The sequence below is a fragment of the Schistocerca serialis genome, chromosome 1 (assembly GCF_023864345.2).
Source record: "Schistocerca serialis cubense isolate TAMUIC-IGC-003099 chromosome 1, iqSchSeri2.2, whole genome shotgun sequence".
Taxonomy (NCBI): domain Eukaryota; kingdom Metazoa; phylum Arthropoda; class Insecta; order Orthoptera; family Acrididae; genus Schistocerca; species Schistocerca serialis.
The window spans coordinates 485452539-485478722 of NC_064638.1; the positions used below are offsets into that span (position 1 = coordinate 485452539).

General features: G+C 41.0%; 1 protein-coding gene across 1 annotated transcript in view; it reads right to left on the reverse strand.

The window, feature by feature from the left end:
* Nucleotides 1–1038: 1038 nt before the first annotated feature.
* The window catches only part of LOC126484459 (mutS protein homolog 4-like), a 302928-nt gene continuing 277782 nt past the window's right edge, over nucleotides 1039–26184 (reverse strand). Inside the window, exons 15-16 of the mRNA XM_050108020.1 lie at nucleotides 3243–3438; nucleotides 1039–1329 (exon numbers count right to left, since the gene is read on the reverse strand). Of these exons, the coding sequence (XP_049963977.1) occupies nucleotides 1039–1329; nucleotides 3243–3438 (487 nt within the window). The remainder of the gene's footprint in view (nucleotides 1330–3242; nucleotides 3439–26184) is intronic.

Genomic DNA, 26184 nt, shown 5'->3' on the forward strand with positions numbered 1-26184 from the left:
TGTGTGGTTTCCTTTGTTGACTGATTTGTGTAAAGACTAAACAACATGGAGGATATGCTACAACCCTGCTCACTACCGTCTCAGCTACTGCCTATCTTCAAAGTCCTTTGACAGAATTGTTATCTGCTTTCAAAAGAAGTGATGGATAATCTTTCACTTCCTGCCTTTTTTTCCTTATAATATCAGAATTTCAAACAGTGTAATGTAATCAACATTTGGCAAAAGATTTTTTTCTAAATCTACAAACGCAAGAAGTGTATGTTTCCCCTCTTACAGTGTATCTTCTAAGATAAGTTGTTGGATCAGTTTAGTTTTGCATGCTACTACATTACAATGTGAGTAGCTAGATCTACTGGAGTGCCTGTCACTGTCTCAAACAAGTGCAAGAGATCCTAATGGTGAAGGCAGTGGGCCAACCATTAGTATGGAAATTTGTTGGAATTGTTCTTTAGATTGTTCCAACGACAAATGTCCAGTAAAAAAAAATGGCTCTGAGCACTATGCGACTCAACTGCTGAGGTCATCAGTCGCCTAGAACTTAGAACTAATTAAACCTAACTAACCTAAGGACAGCACATAACACCCAGCCATCACGAGGCAGAGAAAATCCCTGACCCCGCCGGGAATCGAACCCGGGAACCCGGGCGTGGGAAGCGAGAACGCTACCGCACGACCACGAGATGCGGGCAAATGTCCAGTCACATCAATATTATAATCGTTTTAATTCTTTCATTTCAGGTCAGCTATATCTTATTGAAAAATTTGTGGAACACATGTACACAAGTGAAGATTATGAAGTCAAAGCAATTAGACATAAAATAAATTTCCTTTATTGACAAATTCATTATTTTTAATAACTAAAAAGAGTATTTAATGTTATTAAGATTATTTTTAAAAATTCTACATGTGATTCATTACTCTTATGAGTTAACACTGATTATGTTATAATTCAATCTTCAGTGATCCTTTGCAACTCTTTTCCCATTGTCAATAAATATTTTTGTAAGTGGTATAGCATTTACATTCATTGACATTCCTTTATGGGAGGACTTTTTCTTTTGTTATAGCCATAATAATATCAGAGAGGACCCCAGCACAAACTTCATCAACAGTTGACAGCACTCCGATACCTGAATCATCACGTTTTGATGTATGTATTTTATCTGGGGTTTGCTGTAGAAAATGGTCTGGGAGCTGACTTTGTAGAAACTGATACTTTTCCTTCAGATTTTTACATTTGTCAGGTGTCAGCTCACTTGATTCTTTAAGGGACAGCAGTTCATCTGCAAGCTCACAAGCTGCAGCTGTAATTGAGCTACAGTCTTCCAGCTGAAAATGTCATTGTAGTTGATTTATTTAATGTCAGATACGGATTGATTAAATATAAATAAAATGCCAATAGTTTGTCATTATCATGATGTACAACACATTTACTGACTAAGACATTTATTTATCAATAAATTAAGAGAATTTGACAAATATTATACAGATCTATAAGTGTAGATTTTAACTATGTCTATATTGTGACAGCTGACACAAGAACCATTAGAAATCTTGATATTTCAGCTAGGGTTTGAATGCTAATGTGTTTCCTTTCTGGCAGCCATCTGGGCTGCAAATTCAACAGTATTTACTATAATTTGATAGGCAGCACCTGAACTTCCATTATGAATGTCAATGATACTCATTACACTGCAGATGCTACTGAAGACACAGCAGAGAATAGTGAACTACTCACTGATTATTTAGAAGTCAATGAGTAATGATTGAGAAGAAGAATTTCTGTCTATTTATTGGTCAGAGCCTCAAATAGTGAAACAAGAGAACATAGACGAGATTTCATGCACTGTATCTGCTTAAGCTTGGATTTTATTCTACATCTAAATCCATACTCTGCAAACCACTGTGAAGTGCTCGGCAGAAGATACTTTCTGTTGCACAACATACAAGATTTTCTTGTCGTTCCATTCACATGTGGAACGTGGGAAGAATTACTGTTTACAAGCCTCTAAAAGAATAGTATCTTGTTTCTACATAAATAGAGACCACAAGGCCCATTTCTCCAATTGTTATGAGAATTGTATTCAATGTAGATCAAATTTTGTTGAGTTACTTTAATTATACATAAGTAAATAAGATTTTCTACACGAGAAAAGGCATAGGTTACCAAAAACAAAATCAGTTACTCAGACACAGCTGTAATTTCCAAATCAGTATGGCTGAGCAAGGTGACACAGTGGTAATACACTGCACTCACATTCATGGTGATGGCCACCAAAATTTCCAGCCCGTCAGCCATACAGATTTAGGTTGCCCATCATTAATAGTTCATCTGAAAATAAAATGACAATGACTGATTTCATGCACTATGCATCACCAATCTGAGCCTGTGCTCCTTCTCAAATGATCTGACTACTGAAAGGCTGTTAAAGTGATTATCTTCCTTCTTTGTTTTGAAACAGTATGGGAAAATTTTGCCATGTTTTGCTACCTGCCATGTAATGTATTATGGTTCTTGTACAAAAATATCAAATATAGCAGTAAAACATATTCATGATGATTTTCAATGAGGCTTGAGGTATTGTTTTCAAATTACTGCAAGATGACTAATCTTATATATATTTAAACAAGAACACCTCCAGTTCTGCAAGCTATTATTAGTTTCACCTTTTATTTGTGGCTCTTTAACTCGATTATTATATATTTCTGTGATCTATCTGAAAAAACAAATCTGTATCCAGTATTTTTCATTTCAGTATGTGTTATGCAGATATGATACTGCACTAATTTCCTTCTTCTTCCTGGCCTTGTCTCACGTCTACTCAGAATCAGCATGTAGACCTGGTTTTGAATATTTTAGTGGTATAGGGTGGCCAGATGCCCTTCCAAAAATATTCGCAAGTTGTGCAGTACTCTACTAATTAATAATGAAAATGCATCTGGCTTACTTCTTTCTTGCATATGATAGTGGTACAAAGAGTAATAATTATCTTTATACATCTGTGAATCTGATGATTCCATATAATTTTGAACAGTGTTAATGAGGCACACGTTCAAACACTAAATTAGTACAACAATGTTCTTATGATTCATGACACTAATCACTGGATTAATAATGCTGCCTTCTGTGCTAAACTGTTAAAACCTTTGTCAGTATTTAAATGCTGGATCAAATGTCTATTGAATCAGATACTTTACCAGGAATTAATATAAAAAAGAAAGCAGTTTCACATTGATTTCACCTCACGTCCTATTTTCTGCTCAGCTATATGCTGAGCTATTTCCAGTCCTCGTTCTATTACAGAATCTGGCATACACAATGTCTGAGCAAGGTGCAGTCCATAATGTTTGACATTTGTGATGCCTTGTAGTAGATGATGAGTATATTTCAAGTAAATTTTACCATTCTCATTCACTTCCAGTGTTTCAAAGTGGTGGCTGGAAGAAAGAAAAAGATTAAAGTTTAAAAAAAGAACTGTTAGCATTTCTTAAAAGTCAATGCAGTGAATGTTATGATGTTTGTTTGAAAGCCATTCTTTGAAAAACCAGTAAGTGCACCCTTGATTTGCAAGCATTCTTGAGGAGTGTTTTTGTTTTTGGGATTTTCAGCATTGGTAGTGGGTATACGTATGTATATACTCTTATCTAATATAGTTCTATAATAGTATTCCAATAAGTGTACTGGCAAATTCCTACAAATTAATATACTACACCAAATTGTAGAATGTTAACAATGGGGGCAGGGTAACTACATGGCCCATGAAAAATTACTAAATGCTGTTGGATTAATCCAAGCAACTGAAGTTTCATATTAAATTTACAGCACTGAATGATTCTCATCTAGATACAGTCACACTTCAATGCACACAATAAAGGTAATGTTAATGTAGAAAATGTGTGGAAGAAAATTAATTTGTTTATTGTATGGCAATACAAATACATAAAGATTATAAAACTAATATACATCAACATTTAAACACAGCTCTCCAGCATAAAATATCACAAATGAAAACAGCTATATGTTGGTATCTAGATCTTTTACATATTGTATAACATCATACATCATTGTCAGGAAATTTCTGAAAGGACTCTTGTAGGCATGTGTGGGACATGTTGATACAACATGAGCAACTGTCTGTCAATTCACACCACTGTGACACGATGGTGATGAAGATTTGCTCCACTTGTAGAGAGTGTCTGCACATTGTCCATGGCTCGTTTTGAGGTGGTTCAAGGTAGTGCAAATTGTCCATGGTTGATCGAGAGTTTCTTTTGGATGCAAGGCAGTTTCAGACATGGTGGAGAACAGTTTCATTGCCAGTAATGTTTCCATTCATTGATGGTATTGAATTCAGTTTCCTTGAGAGTTGGCTGTGATGAGAGTGGGCTGTCTTGGATCTTACGTCTTTTCTGCTCCACAGGGAATACACTGTCCACTATTAAAAGATTGGTGTTTGATTTGATTTGATTTGATTTCTCTATTAATCCATGTAACAAATTACATTGTGTGGATTTCGTCAGCAAAATCATATACAATACAATATACCTACAATTGTATACATAAAATTAGTATTTACACACATTTTTGAGGTATCTAAAATTAGTTTTATATCCTTGTGTAATTTGTAATTTTCTTATAGTACTGTACAATTTTTGATTTCATATTATAATTATTTCCTCATGTATTACAATGCAGGCTACTTTAATTACACTACATGTTTTAATTCAGATAGTCCGTTACTGTGTAATAACTTTTATTTAATAAAAAAAATTTTAGTTTTGTTTTGAACTGTCCGATTGTGTCAATATCTTTTATTTTTTGGGGCAATTTATTATATAATTTAACAGCATTGTACAACAAGCTCTGCTGAGTTTTAACTTTATTTTTCCTCTCTAGATGCAGATTGTATTGGTTTCTAGTTTCATAGCTGTGTACTAAAGAATTTTTCATATAGCAGTCAATATTTTTTTTTACATACATAACACTTTGAAAAATGTATTCACAGGGGACAGTTAGGATTTCCAGCTTTTGGAAATGTTCAAGGCAGTGAGCCCTACTGCCACTCTTGGTTATTATACGAATTGCTCTTTTCTGTAATTTGAAAACTATTTGAATATTTTTACTGTTGACTCCCCAACATATTATTCCATAGGTAATAACAGAGTGGATATAAGAAAAATATACAGATCTGACACATGTAGTATCACAAACTGCAGTCAGAATTCTCAGAGCATAGCATGCTGTAGCGATTCTGTTACTAAGTATTTTAATATGTTCTTCCCACTTTAACTGACTGTCAACATGCATACCAAGAAATTTTGTGTAGTCTACACATTCTATAGTTTCAATGTTTAACTTAAAGTTGTTATAGTGTGGTTTTTTGCAGACATAGAAGTTAACAGCATTTGTTTTTTTAAGATTTAGTGTTAGTTTATTATTGGATGCCCACTCACGTACACTGTTTAGTGTCTGTTCGGCTTTTTCTTTTAGTGCATCTGGTGATTTGTCACTGATTAGAACATTTGAGTCATCTGCAAACAGTATTGTTTGTCCGTGCTTGATGCTATGTGGGAAGTCGTTTATATAAATGAGGAATAGTACTGGGCCAAGGACACTACCCTGTGGGACACCTATATTTACATAATTTGGGTCTGAAGTATACTTTACAATATAGTTTGAGCAACTTGAAATATGTGAGATTTCAGTTATCTGTCTTCTATTTTTTAGATATGACTGGAACCACTTTTTCACAAGTCCCCTTATTCCAAGTTCATCTAACTTATTTAACAATATGTTGTGGTCTAGCAATCTTCTGGTATTCACGTGGTAGTATGCTCTTCCATCTGATATCAGGAGGTGGAATGTGGCTCACGACACGTATCCAGTATGCAGGAGAAGATTGTTTTGACTCACTATCAAAGCACATGGTCCCGTGAAGTTGTACATCTATCTTTTTGACATGGAGACTATTAAACCAGACAGGCACACGGTACTCTGCTGCTGAGTATACCATTCCAAGAGCTGATACCCAGAGAACATCTGCTGACAATCCCCCATGAGAGCCACAGAGTTTACAGACAATGTTGTTTCTGCCTTTGAACTTAGCAAATGTTCATGTCAAATGCCCTTTAAAACAAAGTGTCCTATCCAAAGTGATCCCAAGGTATTTTCGATGCATATTATGATGAATTTTGTCTCCCTCGAAACAGATGTCAAGGGCTCTGTGTGCCAATCTATTGGACAGATGAAAACATGACACTTCTATTTTATTTGAGTTTGGCTGTAACCTTCATTTACAGAAATAGTGTCTTAAGATGTATAGATCAGAAGTTAGGATTTCTTCAGTTGTTTCAAAGGGTTTGTGTCAGGTAGTTATTGCCCAGTTGTCTGCATAGCCAAGCTTTCTGGACTGTGCTGGAGGAACTTCAGATATATACACTAAAGAGTCAAAGAAACTGGTACACATGCCTAATATCACAAAGGGCCTCCACGAGCATGCAGAAGTGCCACAACATGATGTGGCATGGATTTGACTAATGTCTGAAATAGTGCTGGAGGGAATTGACACCATGTATCTTGCAAGGCTGTCCATAAATCTGTAAGAGTACAAGGGGGTAGAAATCTCTTCTGAATAGCAAGTTGCAAGGCATCCCAGACATGCTCAATAATATTCATGTCTGTGGAGTTTGGTGGCCAGCAGAAGTTTTTAAACTCAGAAGAGTGTTCCTGGAGCCACTTTGTAGCAATTCTGGACGTGTGGGGTGTCACGTTGTCCTGCTGGAATTGCCAAAGTATTGAACAATGAACATGAATGGATGCAGGTGATCAGACAGTATGCTTATGTAGGTGTCACCTGTCAGAGCCATATCTAGATGTCTCAGGCGTCCCATATCACACCAACAGCACATGCCCCACACCCATACAGAGGCTCCACCAGCTTGAACAGTCCTCTGGTGACATGCAGGGTCCATGGATTCATGAGGTTGTCTCCATACCTGTACACATTCATCCGCTCGATACAATTTGAAATGAGACTTGTCTGACCATCAACATGTTTCCAGTCATCAGCAGTCCAATGTCGCTGTTGACGGGCCCAGATGAGGCATAAACTTTTGTGTCATGCAGTCATCAAGGGTACATAAGTGGACGCATACTGATGGTGTTTCATTGAATGGTTTGCACGCTGACACTTCTTGATGGCCCAGTATTGCACCAATTTGTGGAAGGGTTGCACTTCTGTCATGCTAAATGATTCTCTTCAGTCATCGTTGGTCCTATTCTTGCGGGACCTTTTTCCGGCAGCAGCCATATCGGAGATTTAATGTTTTACCACATTCCTGATATTCACAGTACATCCGTGAAATGGTCATATGGGAAAATCCCCACTTCATCGCTAGCTTGGAGATGCTGTGTCCCATCGCTCATGCACCAATTATAACACCACATTCAAACTTACAGAAATCTTGATAACCTGCCATTGTAGCAGCAGTAACTTATCTGACAACTGCGCAAGATGGTTGTTGTCTCATATAGGCATTGCTGAGCGCAGTGCTGTATTCTGCCTGTTTAAATATCTCTGTATTTGAATGCACATGCCTATACCAGTTTCTATTCAATACTTTTGGGCAGGCAGTGTCTTTCTTTGTAGTTACTGTAAATGTCCTTCCAGCTAACTTGTTGTCAGTTTTGTTGTGCTTTTGCATGGGACGAGTTGTAATAATTTACACTCCTGGAAATGGAAAAAAGAACACATTGACACCGGTGTGTCAGACCCACCATACTTGCTCCGAACACTGCGAGAGGGCTGTACAAGCAATGATCACACGCACGGCACAGCGGACACACCAGGAACCGCGGTGTTGGCCGTCGAATGGCGCTAGCTGCGCAGCATTTGTGCACCGCCGCCGTCAGTGTCAGCCAGTTTGCCGTGGTATACGGAGCTCCATCGCAGTCTTTAACACTGGTAGCATGCCGCGACAGCGTGGACGTGAACCGTATGTGCAGTTGACGGACTTTGAGCGAGGGCGTATAGTGGGCATGCGGGAGGCCGGGTGGACGTACCGCCGAATTGCTCAACACGTGGGGCGTGAGGTCTCCACAGTACATCGATGTTGTCGCCAGTGGTCGGCGGAAGGTGCACGTGCCCGTCGACCTGGGACCGGACCGCAGCGACGCACGGATGCACGCCAAGACCATAGGATCCTACGCAGTGCCGTAGGGGACCGCACCGCCACTTCCCAGCAAATTAGGGACACTGTTGCTCCTGGGGTATCGGCGAGGACCATTCGCAACCGTCTCCATGAAGCTGGGCTACGGTCACGCACACCGTTAGGCCGTCTTCCGCTCACGCCCCAACATCGTGCAGCCCGCCTCCAGTGGTGTCGCGACAGGCGTGAATGGAGGGACGAATGGAGACGTGTCGTCTTCAGCGATGAGAGTCGCTTCTGCCTTGGTGCCAATGATGGTCGTATGCGTGTTTGGCACCGTGCAGGTGAGCGCCACAATCAGGACTGCATACGACCGAGGCACACAGGGCCAACACCCGGCATCATGGTGTGGGGAGCGATCTCCTACACTGGCCGTACACCACTGGTGATCGTCGAGGGGACACTGAATAGTGCACGGTACATCCAAACCGTCATCGAACCCATCGTTCTACCATTCCTAGACCGGCAAGGGAACTTGCTGTTCCAACAGGACAATGCACGTCCGCATGTATCCTGTGCCACCCAACGTGCTCTAGAAGGTGTAAGTCAACTACCCTGGCCAGCAAGATCTCCGGATCTGTCCCCCATTGAGCATGTTTGGGACCGGATGAAGCGTCGTCTCACGCGGTCTGCACGTCCAGCATGAACGCTGGTCCAACTGAGGCGCCAGGTGGAAATGGCATGGCAAGCCGTTCCACAGGACTACATCCAGCATCTCTACGATCGTCTCCATGGGAGAAAAGCAGCCTGCATTGCTGCGAAAGGTGGATATACACTGTACTAGTGCCGACTTTGTGCATGCTCTGTTGCCTGTGTCTATGTGCCTGTGGTTCTGTCAGTGTGATCATGTGATGTATCTGACCCCAGGAATGTGTCAATAAAGTTTCCCCTTCCTGGGACAATGAATTCACGGTGTTCTTATTTCAATTTCCAGGAGTGTATAAAGCAGCCCATGCCTCCAAACTGTATCATATGCTGCACTTAGATCAATGAAAGCAACTGATGTTCTCTGCTTCATTTGGTATCCTGCTTCAATAGATGTTGTTAAAGATAAGGCTTGATTAGCACAGCTCCGTCCTGTTCAGATTCCAGTTTGCTCAAAAGGAAGATTCTGAAAGATGACTAGACTAATCTGATTGTGTAGAATTCTTTCAAGGAACTAATACATAGTGCTCCATAGAGCAATTAGGTGATAGTTCTTAGGCTGGTCTGATGTCTTGCCGGGTTTGAGTACCGCTACGATTTTTGGCTGCTTTATTTTTTGTGGGACTGAGCCAGATAGCATAATGTCAGAGAAGAATCCTCCAGCCATCTTTTTGTATAGTTCACACTGTGCAGAAGACATTCTGGGTGGATTCCATCTTTTCCTGGTGTCTTTCCAGATTTTAAAGCTTTAAGGCCAGCAGAAATTTCAGATATAGAGAAAGTTCTTGAGAAGTTATATTGTTCATTAGTGGTCTTTTTGAGTAATGTAAGTCAGCATCTGATGAATCTTGTATGAGTTTTATCCTTTGGTGCTCTTGATGGGGACAGTGAATGTGATGCAATCCTATTAGCAGATATATGAGCGTTGATCTGCACTTTAATTTTATTTCCTTCCAACTTTTCTACTTGATGCTTGAAAACTGAGTGACCTCTAATTTCCCATTGATGGACACAGTACTTTCATAATATGGTGCCATGGCAGTCATAAGAAGCTGAGAAAATATTAAATTATACTCAAAATAGAAGTACATGAATAAATAATACGGGGAAAACTGTAAAATAAAGTAAAAATAATATTTAAATATACAAACTCATCCATAAAAAAGTGATAAGAATGTAAATGAAAGCAGAAATAAAAAAGAATGTGGTAAAAAGTATTAAATGAAGACTTAAGAAAGGGACACTCATGTTTGTAGAAGTATCGTAATATTGAGAAATTTTAAACAAACAAGTACAATTTATTAGCAAATTAAGTCTTATTGGTGTCTGTGAGTCCATGGCCCCAATTTGAATACAAGCAGTACAAATGACACACCAATGGCTACAACCAGTTTAGTTTCTTTAACTATATTACTAGTTTTGGAAAATTAGTTTCAGCTTTCAAAATGGAAGGTATTCTTCCAAAACTGACCGTGAAAAAAAGGAAAAGTTACTGATTGTGGTTATCAGAAAGTAATATACGTTCAAGTTCTAATGAAAAATGTAAGCTACATGACAAGTGGTAATGTTCATACACACAGATATCTGTTGTTACCTCAGTTTGGTCATGTAGATACAATGCTATCAGCTTTCTTCAAAGTAGTAGCTTTATTCCTAATTTTACAAAGTACAAATAGTATATACCACTGTAATGATAGTTCATTGTTAATCCAATGAACAGATTTCGTTTTTAATAACGTCTTGTCTCTGTTAATGTGCACCTCAATTTTTTTTCCAAAAGCCTGAAGGTTCTGTTTTCCAATGGGCTCTGAATTAAAATATTTATTGAGTTCAGATTGTGATGGTGATATACTTCAAAGAGCATAAAATGAAGACGAAATGGTCAGATATTGAGGTAACTGGTCAAAAGGAAGTTTGAGAAGAGCAAGTATCACCCACATCAAGCTGCACGCCACATATCATGTGGCACATTGTGTATTCTGCAGTGAGTTATTTTTATTTTGAATTAACAATAATGGTGGTTATTGTAGAACATAATAATATTAGGAAGTGTTGAGCTATCGATGGGCACACACAAAAGGAAGAAAACTTGCTATGTTTAGGATTTTATTCTTTGGCAAGAAAGAGTTAAATAAAATACACACACACACATTTATACACATGCAGACATGTGCCTATGCCCCTTCATGTTGCCAGCTACACTGACAGTGCCAGTGCTCTTTTGCGGCAGGTGGACTGGTTGTGGTTGGGGTAGTGTCGGGTGACGTGGGAGGTAGGGAGAGGGAAGGGGGTTGGGTGGCTAGCAGCTAGGGCAGAGGTGGCCAGTTTGCTAGCTAGGAATGTGGGAAGGAGGCATGACACAGTTATATGGGCTGGCACAACTGTAGCAACCAGTGGGAAGTGGCACGCACTGATGGTGATATGGGTAAATTGACTGGAAGTGTGTGACAGCATGGAGGAAGTAGAAACTGATGGAGGATTTATGGACAGTGGGTTACCTGAGATTGAGATCAGCATGATTAAGGGAGCAAAGGACCTGTTATAAGAATATCTTCTCGGAACTACACACACAGAAGATATCTTACAACACATCCTCCACTCCTATAAACATTGTGGCCTCAATCGCATGTAAGCCACTGTCCTTGCGCCCTCTTTTCTGTCACCCTCTCTCAATTGATGTCCCTATGTTGCTTTCAGCCGGTGCCACTATCCACTGGCCACTACAATCGTGCCGGCCCATATACCTGCCAACCCCCCCCCCCCCCTCCAGCATTCCTAATCTGCAAACTGGCTGCCTGCATCTGAGTTGCTAGCTACCCACCCTCAATCCCTCTCCCTGCCTCCTTCTCCCTCCTCCCACCCCACTTGACACTACCCCCACAGCAACCAGTCCACCTGCCACCAAAGAGCATTGGCATTTCCCTTCTAGCTGGCACAATGTAGGGGCATAGGCATGTGTCAGCATATATGTAACTACACCTACGCGTGCGTGCGTGTGTGTGTGTATTTTATTTTACTCTGGCCTGTCAAAGGATAAAATCTAAGTTAGCAAGTTTTCTTCCTTTTGTGTGTGCCTATCAACAATTCAATTTATTTACATTCTACAAGAACTTTTCACAACATGAAAATATTTTGGATGGACACAATACCAACACCATACATTTTCCTTAAATTTAAGATAAAGTTTAGAAAAAACTTTGCTTTAAAATTTGGAAGTTTTCTGGGGTTCAGATGAACTTGAAGACACTGAGATGCTGGTTTGAGACACTGATATTCAAAGGTGTAATACAGTGATGACCACTGTCAGAACAATGTGAACATTGTCAGAAATGGGTGGAGGAAATGTTTAGAAGCTTTTATGAACAGTTGACTGGAAGGGTGAAAATGCTTATGAAATGCCGGCAATACCTTAATGCAGAAGCATATAAGAAGAACATAGCAATTCTGTATTTGTATCTTGAACAAATTTGTTTAGAGCTTTTTCTTCCATTTTGAACGCTACAAGCACACAAGTGCTGGTATTGTTCAAAAGGAAATAAGAGAACAGTGAAAATGAAAGGAAAACTTTAACATAAGCCTAAAAGTGCAGTTCCCATTATCTATTGATGCATACTAAACTCAGTAACTATATTACGCAAAATAAAGGAAAGGCAACCATTCACCTTTAACAGACTGATTTTTGTTGCAAAGTCACAGGAAACAGAATACTGCGTTCTGTTATATGTGACTGTGCACCACATATCAGTTTGCAAAAGACGTGTGGTTGCCTTTCCTTTATTTTGAGTACTGTTCCATCCAGGAATTTCCATTATTATTATTCAGTAGTCATATCCACAGCTATGGTTGTCCTATGAGGTAATAATCCTCTTCAGTGCCCTCTCATTTCTGCACGTAAGTTTAGTCTTAATTTACTACTGCTAGTCATGCGAAGACGGGAGCATCAGCTCTTGTATTGATGTGACTCTAGGTACCTGCAGTGGATGTGTAACTCTTGCCATGAATCTATCAGCCATCAATAAGCTGACCTTACTACCAAAAACCCACAACAATCAGAGACACAGGATGTGGACAAAAATACGAATGCATTACAAATGCAACACATTACCCTGCCTAATATGGTGTAAGAAAACCCTTGGCATTCAAAACAGCTTCCATTCATCTTAGAATGGGTAGAGCATGTATGGCTTTTAACACCAACTACATGATTCTTCTTGCAAATAGGTGGAAAGCTATCACACATCCTTCTATCAAAAATACAAATAACGCTGAGATCTGGTGACTGTGGTGGCCAGGGGAGATGCAATAATCCAACCCTGTGCCCACAAAACCAGCCCTGGATGATGCAAGCTGTCTGAACAGGGGCCCTGTCATCTTGGAACACTGCATCACCATTGGGGAACAAACATTGTGCCATGAGGTGGACCCCATCAGCCAAAATAGTCACATAATCATTGGGAGTAATATGATGTTGCAGAGTAGCCATGGGGCCCACACAACACCATGATATGGTTTCCCAGGTCATCACCGAACCCCTGACATGTTTCACACTTGGGACATAAACTCAGCCAGAGGCTGGAAACAGTGTGAGATAAGACTCATATGACCAATGGCTTTTCCCCATTGCTCCACAATGCAGATTTTATGGGCTTGACACTTTGTTGTCCTGTTATGGGCATTTTCATCACCAATGAGCAGTTTTGGAATTACAGCCTGCCCTACAATTCCTTGCTTGTGGCACTACCTATGTGTTGTTTTGGTCCTGACAGGGTTCATAGCAACTTTTGCACACATGGCTTTCTTATTTTTTGTCACAATCCTCTTCAACAACCATCCATTATGATCATTTGACACACTCTTCCATTCACCTCGTGACTTAGTGAATGATGTTTTTCCACTTTCTCTATATGCGGCATAAATCTTCGCTATGTTGCCTCCTGAAACACCAAACACATCAGCAGAGACACCCTCAATAGAAGCACCAACAATCTGCTCACATTCGAATTCACTTAGCTCTGACATAATGCACTCATGACTGCTTGTAACATGGTTCAGACGACTACTGACATTTGCAAAGTATTGAGTGCCTTGCACAGGGGCATTCATGGGCAAATACAAAAGTGCAACCTGCAGGCTTGGCTAGAAACAGCATTTATGTTCATAGGAAGGAGGAAAATGGGAGAGGATGAGGATGGAAAAGAAGAGAAGTAAAGAAGGGGAAAAAGACTAATGATGCTTTGGCGTAATAGAAGACTGTATAGCGCTGGAGTGGCAGCAGGGAAGGGGATAGGTAGGTGAAGGATGGGGACTAATGAAGGCTGAGTCAGGGTGTACCAAGGACATAGGACACATTGCCGGGATAGTTTACACCTGAGTACTTCAGAAAAGCTGGTGTTGATATGAAGGATCCAGATAGCACAGGTTGTGAAGCAAACATCATAGTCAAGCACATTGTGTTGGATATCTGTTCAGTGACTGGGTAGTGCAGTTGCCTCTTGGCTACAGTTTATCGGTGGCTGTTCATGTAGACAGACAGCTTGTTGGTTGTCATACCCACATATAAAGCAACTCAGTGGTTGCAGATTAGTTTGTAGATAACATGCCTGCTTTCACAGGTAACCCTGCCTTTGATGGAATAGGAGATGCCTGTGCCTGGATTGGAGTGGTTGGTAATGGGAGTATATAAAGGACAGGTCTTGCATCTGGGTCTATTGCAAGGATGTGAGTCATAAGGCAAATGGTTGGGGGCAGAGATGGAGTAGGTATGGACAAGGATATTTTAGCAGGATATTCATTTCAGGGCATAGGGGGAGGGGGTAGTCAAAATCACAGTACAGAATGTGAGTCAGTTGCTCCAGTCCTGGATGGTACTGAGTCGTGAGGGCAGGGTTCCTTTGTGGTTGGACGATGGGTTTGTGGAAGAGACAAGGTACAGGAGATCTGTTTCCATAGATGGTTGGGAGGATAATTTTGGTACGTGAAGGCCTCAGTGAGAACATTGGTATACTTGGAGAGGGACTGCTCATGACTACAGATATAATGACCATGGGTAGCTAAGCTGTATGGAAGGGACTTCTGGGTATGGAATGGGGGGCAGCCACTGAAGTGGAGATATTGCTGGTGGTTGGTAGGTTTGTTGTGGACAGAGGTACTCACATAGCCATCCTTGAGGTGCACGTCAACAATGAGAAAGATGGCATAGTGGGTTGAGGACGACCATATTAAGTCAATGGGGAGAAGGTGTTGAGGTTCTGGAGGAATGTAGATAGGATGTCCTCATCCTTGGTCCAGATCACGAAGATGTCATCATTGAATCTGAACCTGGTGAGAGGTTTGGAATTCTGGATGGATAGGAAGGATTTCTCTAAATGGCCCATGAACAGGCTGGCATACAATAGTGATATGTGGGCGCCCACTGCTATACTGTGTGGAAGTAATTGTGGATGAGAAAGTGGACCAGGAAGAAGGTTGTAGGTTTGGAGTCCAAACCCCAACCCCTAACCTCATATCTCTGCAATAGACATAGATGAAAGACTTCTCCCATTTATCCTCCCATCACCATCTACTCCAGTCTGGTCACAGGCAACTCCTATCCTGTGAAAGCAGATATGTGATCTAAAAGGCAACATGTAACCATTATGTTGCTTTCTAAGTGGGCATGACAATCAGCAACAAAGCTGTCATATGATTTAGAGGCTAGCAAGGGAGTATTCCTAAGTGTCAGTAAACAATCTTGTTGAAACTTGGCAGATGTGTAGAGCAGGCAAAATAGTGCAACAAGAATTTTTTTGTGCACATTTCCACTTTTAAGAGGTAAAATACACTCTGAAAATAATTTGGCATTATAGGTTTAGAGGAAATTTCTTCAAAACAATGATAAATAAAAAATATGTTTCATATTTATACGTAACTAATGTTCTTGGAAACTGTATAATCAACTTTTGTAATAATTTGAAATTTTGCAAAATATCCAATGACCAATAATTAATTCTGATAAATGAAAACTTTTGTTTCAACATATATTAAAGAAGCTTTCAAGCCACATACATCCCTGTGTAAAAAAAGTATAATAAATTTGGTTTCTGAAATACCATTTTTGGAAAACAAGCTGTACACAATGTGCTGTTAGAGTATTTTCAACACATCTAATTAAAACAGCAAAACATTCATTATTTGTCTAGTATCTTATTTTGCTTATATTTGTTTTTTGTTTTAAATTGTTATTTTATGTTTCACATTAATTTTTTTCAATATTCTAATTAGGTATGTTCAAAATACTCTGACAGCACATTGTTTAGAGCTTATTTTCCAAACCTCACCCCATGAACCATAGACCTTGCCGTTGGTGGGGAGGCTTGCGTGCCTCAGCGACACAGATAGCCGTACCGTAGGTGCAACCACAACGGAGGGGTATCTGTTGAGAGGCCAGACAAATGTATGGTTCCTGAAGAGGGGCAGCAGCCTTTTCAGTAGTTGCAGGGGCAACAGTCTGGATGATTGACTGATCTGGCCTTGTAACATTAACCAAAACGGCCTTGCTGTGCTGGTACTGCGAACGGCTGAAAGCAAGGGGAAATTACGGCAGTAATTTTTCCCGAGGGCATGCAGCTTTACTGTATGATTAAATGATGATGGCATCCTCTTGGGTAAAATATTCCGGAGGTAAAATATTCCCCCATTCGGATCTCCGGGCAGGGACTACTCAGGAGGACGTCGTTATCAGGAGAAAGAAAACGCGTTCTACGGATCGGAGCGTGGAATGTCAGATCCCTTAATCGGGCATGTAGGTTAGAAAATTTAAAAAGGGAAATGGATAGGTTACAGTTAGATATAGTGGGAATTAGTGAAGTTCAGTGGCAGGAGGAACAAGACTTTTGGTCAGGCGAATACAGGATCATAAATTCAAAATCAAATAGGGGTAATGCAGGAGTAGGTTTAATAATGAATAAAAAAATAGGAGTTCGGGTAAGCTACTACCAACAACATAGTGAACACATTATTGTGGCCAAGATAGACACGAAGCCCATGCCTACAACAGTAGTACAAGACTATATGCCAACTAGCTCCGCAGATGACGAAGAAATTGATGAAATGAATGATGAGATAAAAGAAATTATTCAGGTAGTGAAGGGAGATGAAAATTTAATAGTCATGGGTGATTGGAATTCGAGAGTAGGAAAAGGGAGAGAATGAAACATAGTAGGTGAATATGCATTGGGGCTAAGAAATGCAAGAGGAAGCCGCCTAGTAGAACTTTGTGCAGAGCATAACTTAATCATAGCTAACACTTGGTTCAAGAATCATGAAAGAAGGTTGTATACATGGAAGAACCCTGGAGATACTAGAAGATATCAGATAGATTATGTAATGGTACGTGAAGCGTGGACCTTGCCGTTGGTGGGGAGGCTTGCGTGCCTCAGCGATACAGATAGCCGTACTGTAGGTACAACCACAACGGAGGGGTATCTGTTGAGAGGCCAGACAAACGTGTGGCTCCTGAAGAGGGGCAGCAGCCTTTTCAGTAGTTGCAAGGGCAACAGTCTGGATGATTGACTGATCTGGCCTTGTAACAATAACCAAAACGGCCTTGCTGTGCTGGTACTGTGAACGGCTGAAAGCAAGGGGAAACTACGGCCGTAATTTTTCCCGAGGGCATGCAGCTTTACTGTATGATTAAATGATGATGGCGTCCTCTTGGGTAAAATATTCCGGAGGTAAAATAGTCCCACATTCGGATCTCCGGGCGGGGACTACTCAAGAGGATGTCATTATCAGGAGAAAGAAAACTGGCGTTCTACGGATCGGAGCGTGGAATGTCAGGTCCCTTAATCGGGCAGGTAGGTTAGAAAATTTGAAAAGGGAAATGGATAGGTTAAAGTTAGATATAGTGGGAATTAGTGAAGTTCGGTGGCAGGAGGAACAAGACTTCTGGTCAGGTGACTACAGGGTTATAAACACAAAATCAAATAGGGGTAATGCAGGAGTAGGTTTAATAATGAATAGGAAAGTAGGAACGCGGGTAAGCTACTACAAACAGCATAGTGAATGCATTATTGTGGCCAAGATAGATACGAAGCCCACACCTACTACAGTAGTACAAGCTTATATGCCAACTAGCTCTGCAGATGACAAAGAAATTGAAGAAATGTATGATGAAATAAAAGAAATTATTCAGATAGTGAAGGGAGACGAAAATTTAATAGTCATGGGTGACTGGAATTCGAGTGTAGGAAAAGGGAGAGAAGGAAACGTAGTAGGTGAATATGGATTGGGGCTAAGAAATGAAAGAGGAAGCCGCCTGGTAGAATTTTGCACAGAGCACAACTTAATCATAGCTAACACTTGGTTTAAGAATCATGATAGAAGGTTGTATACATGGAAGAACCCTGGAGATACTAAAAGGTATCAGTTAGATTATATAATGGTAAGACAGAGATTTAGGAACCAGGTTTTAAATTGTAAGACATTTCCAGGGGCAGAGTTGGACTCTGACCACAATCTATTGGTTATGACCTGTAGATTAAAACTGAAGAAACTGCAAAAAGGTGGGAATTTAAGGAGATGGGACCTGGATAAACTGAAAGAACCCGAGGTTGTACAGAGTTTCAGGGAGAGCATAAGTGAACAATTGACAGAAATGGGGGAAAGAAATACAGTAGAAGAAGAATGGGTAGCTTTGAGGGATGAAGTAGTGAAGGCACCAGAGGATCAAGTAGGTAAAAAGACGAGGGCTAGTAGAAATCCTTGGGTAACAGACAAAATATTGAATTTAATTGATGAAAGGAGAAAATATAAAAATGCAGTAAATGAAGCAGCCAAAAAGGAATACAAACGTCTCAAAAATGAGATCGACAGGAAGTGCAAAATGGCTAAGCAGGGATGGCTAGAGGACAAATGTAAGGATGTAGAGGCTTATCTCACTAAGGGTAAGATAGATACTGCCTACAGGAAAATTAAAGAGATCTTTGGAGATAAGAGACCCCTTGTATGAACATCAAGAGCTCAGATGGAAACCCAGTTCTAAGCAAAGAAGGGAAAGCAAAAAGGTGGAAGGAGTATATAGAGGGTCTATACAAGGGCGATGTACTTGAGGACAATATTATGGAAATGGAAGAGGATGTAGATGAAGATGAAATGGGAGATACGATACTGCGTGAAGAGTTTGACAGAGCACTGAAAGACCTGAGTCAAAACAAGGCCCCCGGAGTAGACAACATTCCATTGGAACTACTGACGGCCTTGGGAGAGCCAGTCCTGACAAAACTCTACCATCTGGTGAGCAAGATGTATGAAACAGGCAAAATAACCTCAGACTTCAAGAAGAATATAATAATTCCAATCCCAAAGAAAGCAGGTGTTGACAGATGTGAGAATTACCAAACAATCAGTTTAATAAGCCACAGCTGCAAAATATTAACACGAATTCTGTACAGACAAATGGAAAAACTAGTAGATGCCGACCTCGGGGAAGATCAGTTTGGATTCCGTAGAAGTACTGGAACATGTGAGGCAATACTGACCTTACGACTTATCTTAGAAGAAAGATTAAGGAAAGGCAAACCTACGTTTCTAGCATTTGTAGACTTAGAGAAAGCTTTTGACAATGTTGACTGAAATAATCTCTTTCAAATTCTAAAGGTGGCAGGGGTAAAATACAGGGAGCGAAAGGCTATTTACAATTTGTACAGAAACCAGATGGCAGTTATAAGAGTCGAGGGACATGAAAGGGAAGCAGTGGTTGGGAAGGGAGTAAGACAGGGTTGTAGCCTTTCCCCGATGTTATTCAATCTGTATATTGAGCAAGCAGTGAAGGAAACAAAAGAATAATTTGGAGTAGGTATTAAAATCCATGGAGAAGAAATAAAAACTTTGAGGTTCGCCGATGACATTGTAATTCTGTCAGAGACAGCAAAGGACTTGGAAGAGCAGTTGAACGGAATGGATGGTGTCTTGAAGGGAGAATATAAGATGAACATCAACAAAAGCAAAACGAGGATAATGGAATGTAGTCGAATTAAGTCGGGTGATGTTGAGGGTATTAGATTAGGAAATGAGACACTTAAAGTCGTAAAGGAGTTTTGCTATTTGGGGAGCAAAATAACTGATGATGGTCGAAGTAGAGAGGATATAAAATGTAGACTGGCAATGGCAAGGAAAGCGTTTCTGAAGAAGAGAAATTTGTTAACATCGAGTATTGATTTAAATGTCAGGAAGTCGTTTCCGAAAGTATTTGTATGGAGTGTAGCCATGTATGGAAGTGAAACATGGACGGTAAATAGTTTGGACAAGAAGAGAATAGAAGCTTTCGAATTGTGGTGCTACAGAAGAATGCTGAAGATTAGATGGGTAGATCACATAACTAATGAGGAGGTACTGAATAGGATTGGGGAGAAGAGGAGTTTGTGGCACAACTTGACCAGAAGAAGGCATCGGTTGGTAGGACATGTTCTGAGGCATCAAGGGATCACTAATTTAGTATTGGAGGGCAGCGTGGAGGGTAAAAATCGTAGGGGGAGACCAAGAGATGAATACACTAAGCAGATTCAGAAGGATGTAGGTTGCAGTAGGTACTGGGAGATGAAGAAGCTTGCACAGGATAGAGTAGCATGGAGAGCTGCATCAAACCAGTCTCAGGACTGAAGACCACAACAACAACAACAACAACAAGACAGAGATTTAGGAACCAGGTTTTAAATTGTAAGACATTTCCATGGGCAGATGTGGACTCAGACCTCAATCTATTGGTTATGAACTGTAGATTAAAACGGAAGAAACCGCAAAAAGGTGGGAATTTAAGGAGATGGGACCTGGATAAACTGAAGGAACTAGAGGTTGTAGAGAGTTTCAGGAAGAGCATAAAGGAACAGTTGACAAGAATGGGGGAAAGAAATACAGTAGAAGAAGAATGGATAGCTTTGAGGGATGAAGTGGTGAAGGCAGCAGAAAGATCAAGTAGGTAAAAAGACGAGGGCTAGTAGAAATCCTTGGGTGACAGAAGAAATACTGAATTTAATTGTTGAAAGGAGAAAATATAAAAATGCAATAAATGAAGCAAGCAAAAAGGAATACAAACGTCTCAAAAATGAGATCGACAGGAAGTGCAAAATGGCTAAGCAGGCATGGCTAGAGGACAAATGTAAGGATGTAGAGGCTTATCTCACTAGGGGTAAGATAGATACTGCCTACAGGAAAATTAAAGAGACCTTTGGAGGGAAGAGAACCACTTGTATGAATATCAAGGGCTCAGATGGAAACCCAGTTCTAAGCAAAGAAGGGAAACCAGAAAGGTGGAAGGAGTATATAGAGGGACTATACAAGAGCGATGTTCTTGAGGACAATATTATGGAAATGGAAGAGGAAGTAGATGAAGATGAAGTGGGAGATATGATACTGCGTGAAGAATTTGATAGAGCACTGAAAGACCTAAGTCGAAACAAGGCCCCGGGAGTAGACAACATTCCATTAGAACTTCTGACAGCCTTGGGAGAGCCAGTAATGACAAAACTCTACCATCTGGTGAGCAAAATGTATGAGACAGGTGAAATACCCTCAGACTTCAAGAAGAATATAATAATTCCAATCCCAAAGAAAGCAGGTGTTGACAGATGTGAAAATTACCGAACTATCAGTTTAATAAGTCACAGTTGTAAAATACTAACGCGAATTCTGTACAGACAAATGGAAAAACTGGTAGAAGCCGACCTCGGGGAAGATCAGTTTGGATTCCGTAGAAATATGGGAACACATGAGGCAATACTGACCCTACGACTTATCTTAGAAGCTAGATTAAGAAAAGGCAAATCTACGTTTCTAGCATTTGTAGACTTGGAGAAAGCTTTTGATAATGTTGACTGGAATAATCTCTTTCAAACTCTGAAGGCGGCAGGGGTAAAATACAGGAAGGGAAAGGCTATTTACAATTTGTACAGAAACCAGATGGCAGTTATAAGAGTCGAGGAACATGAAAGGGAAGCAGTGGTTGGGAAGGGAGTGAGACAGGGTTGTAGCCTCTCCCCAATGTTATTCAATCTGTATATTGAGCAAGCAGTAAAGGAAACAAAAGAAAAATTTGGAGTAGGTATTAAAATCCACGGAGAAGAAATAAAAACTTTAAGGTTCGTCGATGACATTGTAATTCTGTGAGAGACAGCAAAGGACTTGGAAGAGCAGTTGAACGGAATGGACAGTGTCTTGAAGGGAGGATATAAGATGAACATCAAAAAAAGCAAAACGAGAATAATGGAATGTAGTCGAATTAAGTCGAGCGATACTGAGGGAATTAGATTAGGAAATGAGACACTTAAAGTAGTAAATGAGTTTTGCTGTTTGGGGAGCAAAGTAACTGATGATGGTCGAAGTAGAGAGGATATAAAATGTAGACTGGCAATGGCAAGGAAAGCGTTTCTGAAGAAGAGAAATTTGTTAACATCGAGTATAGATTTAAATGTCAGGAAGTCGTTTCTGAAAGTATTTGTATGGAGTGTAGCCATGTATGGAAGTGAAACATGGACGATAAATAGTTTGGACAAGAATAGAATAGAAGCCCTTGAAATGTGGTGCTACAGAAGAATGCTGAAGATTAGATGGGTAGATCACGTAACTAATGAGGAAGTATTGAATAGGATTGGGGAGAAGAGGAGTTTGTGGCACAACTTGACAAGAAGAAGGGATCAGTTGGTAGGACATGTTCTGAGGCATCAAGGGATCACAAATATAGTATTGTGGGCAGCATGGAGGGTAAAAATCGTAGGGGGAGACCAAGATATGAATACATTAAACAGATTCAGAAGGATGTAGGCTGCAGTACGTATTGGGAGATGAAGAAGCTTGCACAGGATAGAGTAGCATGCTTGTGTGTCTATCGACCTGCCAGCGCTTTTGTTCGGTAAGTCACCTCATCTTTGTTTTTATATATAATTTTTCCCACGTGGAATGTTTCCTTCCATTATATATATATATATATATATATATATATATATATATATATATATATATATATATATATATATATATAATGGAAGGAAACATTCCACGTGGGAAAAATTATATATAAAAACAAAGATGAGGTGACTTACCGAACAAAAGCGCTGGCAGGTCGATAGACACACAAACAAACACAAACACACACACAAAATTCAAGCTTTCGCAACAAACTGTTGCCTCATCAGGAAAGAGGGAAGGAGAGGGGAAGACGAAAGGAAGTGGGTTTTAAGGGAGAGGGTAAGGAGTCATTCCAATCCCGGGAGCGGAAAGACTTACCTTAGGGGGAAAAAAGGACAGGTATACACTCGCACACACGCACATATCCATCCACACATACAGACACAAGCAGACATATTTAAAGACCAAATATGTCTGCTTGTGTCTGTATGTGTGGATGGATATGTGCGTGTGTGCGAGTGTATACCTGTCCTTTTTTCCCCCTAAGGTAAGTCTTTCCGCTCCCGGGATTGGAATGACTCCTTACCCTCTCCCTTAAAACCCACTTCCTTTCGTCTTCCCCTCTCCTTCCCTCTTTCCTGATGAGGCAACAGTTTGTTGCGAAAGCTTGAATTTTGTGTGTGTGTTTGTGTTTGTTTGTGTGTCTATCGACCTGCCAGCGCTTTTGTTCGGTAAGTCACCTCATCTTTGTTTTTATATATATATATATATATATATATATATATATATATATATATATATATATATATGTTCGGTAAGTCACCTCATCTTTGTTTTTATATATATATATATATATATATATATATATATATATATATATATATATATATATATAAAAACAAAGATGAGGTGACTTACCGAACAAAAGCGCTGGCAGGTCGATAGACACACAAACAAACACAAACATACACACAAAATTCAAGCTTTCGCAACAAACTATTGCCTCATCAGGAAAGAGGGAAGGAGAGGGGAAGACGAAAGGAAGTGGGTGTTAAGGGAGAGGGTAAGGAGTCATTCCAATCCCGGGAGCGGAAAGACTTACCTTAGGGGGAAAAAAGGACAGGTATACACTCGCACACACACACATATCCATCCGCACATACACAGACACAAGCAGACATTTGTAAAGGCAAAGAGTTTGGGCAGACATGTCACTCAATCTCCCACTTCCAGCTCCACCACTCCCTCCAAAACCTCAAAATTCCAATCAACACAATCTGGAACCACAACACCCTAATTCAGTAGTTAACCTTTCCTCCAAACCTCTCTCCCAATCTGAAACCTCTGTCCTATCCAAAGGCCTCACCTTCAGCCCCACTCCCAGATTTAACCAAACAGCCCTTGTCAAAGATTTACTGTCCTACACCCGTACTCTCTGTTGGAAATATCACTTTGCCACGAAGAAAAATGATCCTAATCCTACTCCTAATGGTCCAACTCCCCAAGACACTATCCAAATTGAACCCTGCCTGGAACAGTTCCGTCCTCCGTCACAGCGGGACCCACATCCTGTTCCTCAAAATCACCCTCTCCAAACTATCCAGGAATTTCTGACTTCCAGCCTTGCCTCTCAATCCTTCTGAAAAAACCTTAATCCTACTTCCAACATCACCACTGCTGAAGCCCAAGCTATCCGTGATCTGAAGGCTAACCGATCCATCGTAATTCTTCCGGCGGACAAGGGTTCCACAACCGTGGTACTTGATCGTCAGGAGTATGTGGCTGAGGGACTGCGTCAGCTTTCAGATAACACTACATACAAAGTTTGCCAAGGTAATTCCATTCCTGATGTCCAGGCGGAGCTTCAAGGAATCCTCAGACCCTTAGGCCCCCTACAAAACCTTTCACCTGACTCCATCAACCTCCTGACCCCACCGACACCCCGCACCCCGACCTTCTACCTTCTTCCTAAAATTCACAAACCCAATCATCCCGGCCGCCCCATTGTAGCTGGCTACCAAGCCCCCACAGAACGTATCTCTGCCTACGTAGATCAACACCTTCAACCCATCACATGCAGTCTCCCATCCTTCATCAAAGACACCAACCACTTTCTCGAACGCCTGGAATCCCTACCCAGTCTGTTACCCCCGAAAAACCATCCTTGTAACCATTGATGCCACTTTCTTAAACACAAATATTCCGCACGTCCAGGGCCTCGCTGCGATGGAGCACTTCCTTTCACGCCGATCACCTGCCACCCTACCAAAAACCTCTTTCCTTATTACCTTAGCCAGCTTCATCCTGACCCACAACTTCTTCACTTTCGAAGGCCAGACATACCAACAATTAAAGGGAACAGCCATGGGTACCAGGATGGCCCCCTCGTACGCCAACCTATTCATGGGTCGCTTAGAGGAAGCCTTCTTGGTTACCCAGGCCTGCCAACCCAAAGTCTGGTACAGATTTATTGATGAAATCTTCATGATCTGAACTCACAGTGAAGAAGAACTTCAGAATTTCCTCTCCAACCTCAGCTCCTTTGGTTCCATCAGATACACCTGGTACTACTCAAAATCCCATGCCACTTTCCTTGACGTTGACCTCCACCATTCCAATGGCCAGCTTCACACGTCCATCCACATCAAACCCACCAACAAGCAACAGTACCTCCATTATGACAGCTGCCACCCATTCCACACCAAATGATCCCTTCCCTATAGCCTAGGTCTTCGTGGCAAACGAATCTGCTCCAGTCCGGAATTCTTCAACCATTACACCAACAACCTGAAAACAGCTTTTGCATCCCGCAACTACCCTCCCGACCTGGTACAGAAGCAAATAACCAGAGCCACTTCCTCATCTCCTCAAAGCCAGAACCTCGCACAGAAGAACTCCAAAAGTGCCCCACTTGTGACAGGATACTTTCTGGGACTGGATCAGACTCTGAATGTGGCTCTGCAGCAAGAATATGACTTCCTCAAATCCTGCCCTGAAATGAGATCCATCCTTCATGAAATCCTCGCCACTCCACCAAGAGTGTCTTTCCGCCGTCCACATAACCTTCGTAGCCTCTTAGTTCATCCCTATGAAATCTCCAAACCACCTTCCCTACCCTCTGGCTCCTACCCTTGTAACTGCCCCCGATGTAAAACCTGACCCATGCACCCTCCCACCACCACCTACTCCAGTCCTGTAACCCGGAAGGTGTACACGATCAAAGGCAGAGCCACGTGTGAAAGCACCCACGTGATTAACAACTGACCTGCCTACACTGTGAAGCTTTCTATGTCGGAATGACCAGCAACAAACTGTCCATTCGCATGAATGGACACAGGCAGACAGTGTTTGTTGGTAATGAGGATCACCCTGTGGCTAAACATGCCTTGGTGCACGGCCAGCACATCTTGGCACAGTGTCACACCGTCCGGGTTATCTGGATACTTCCCACTA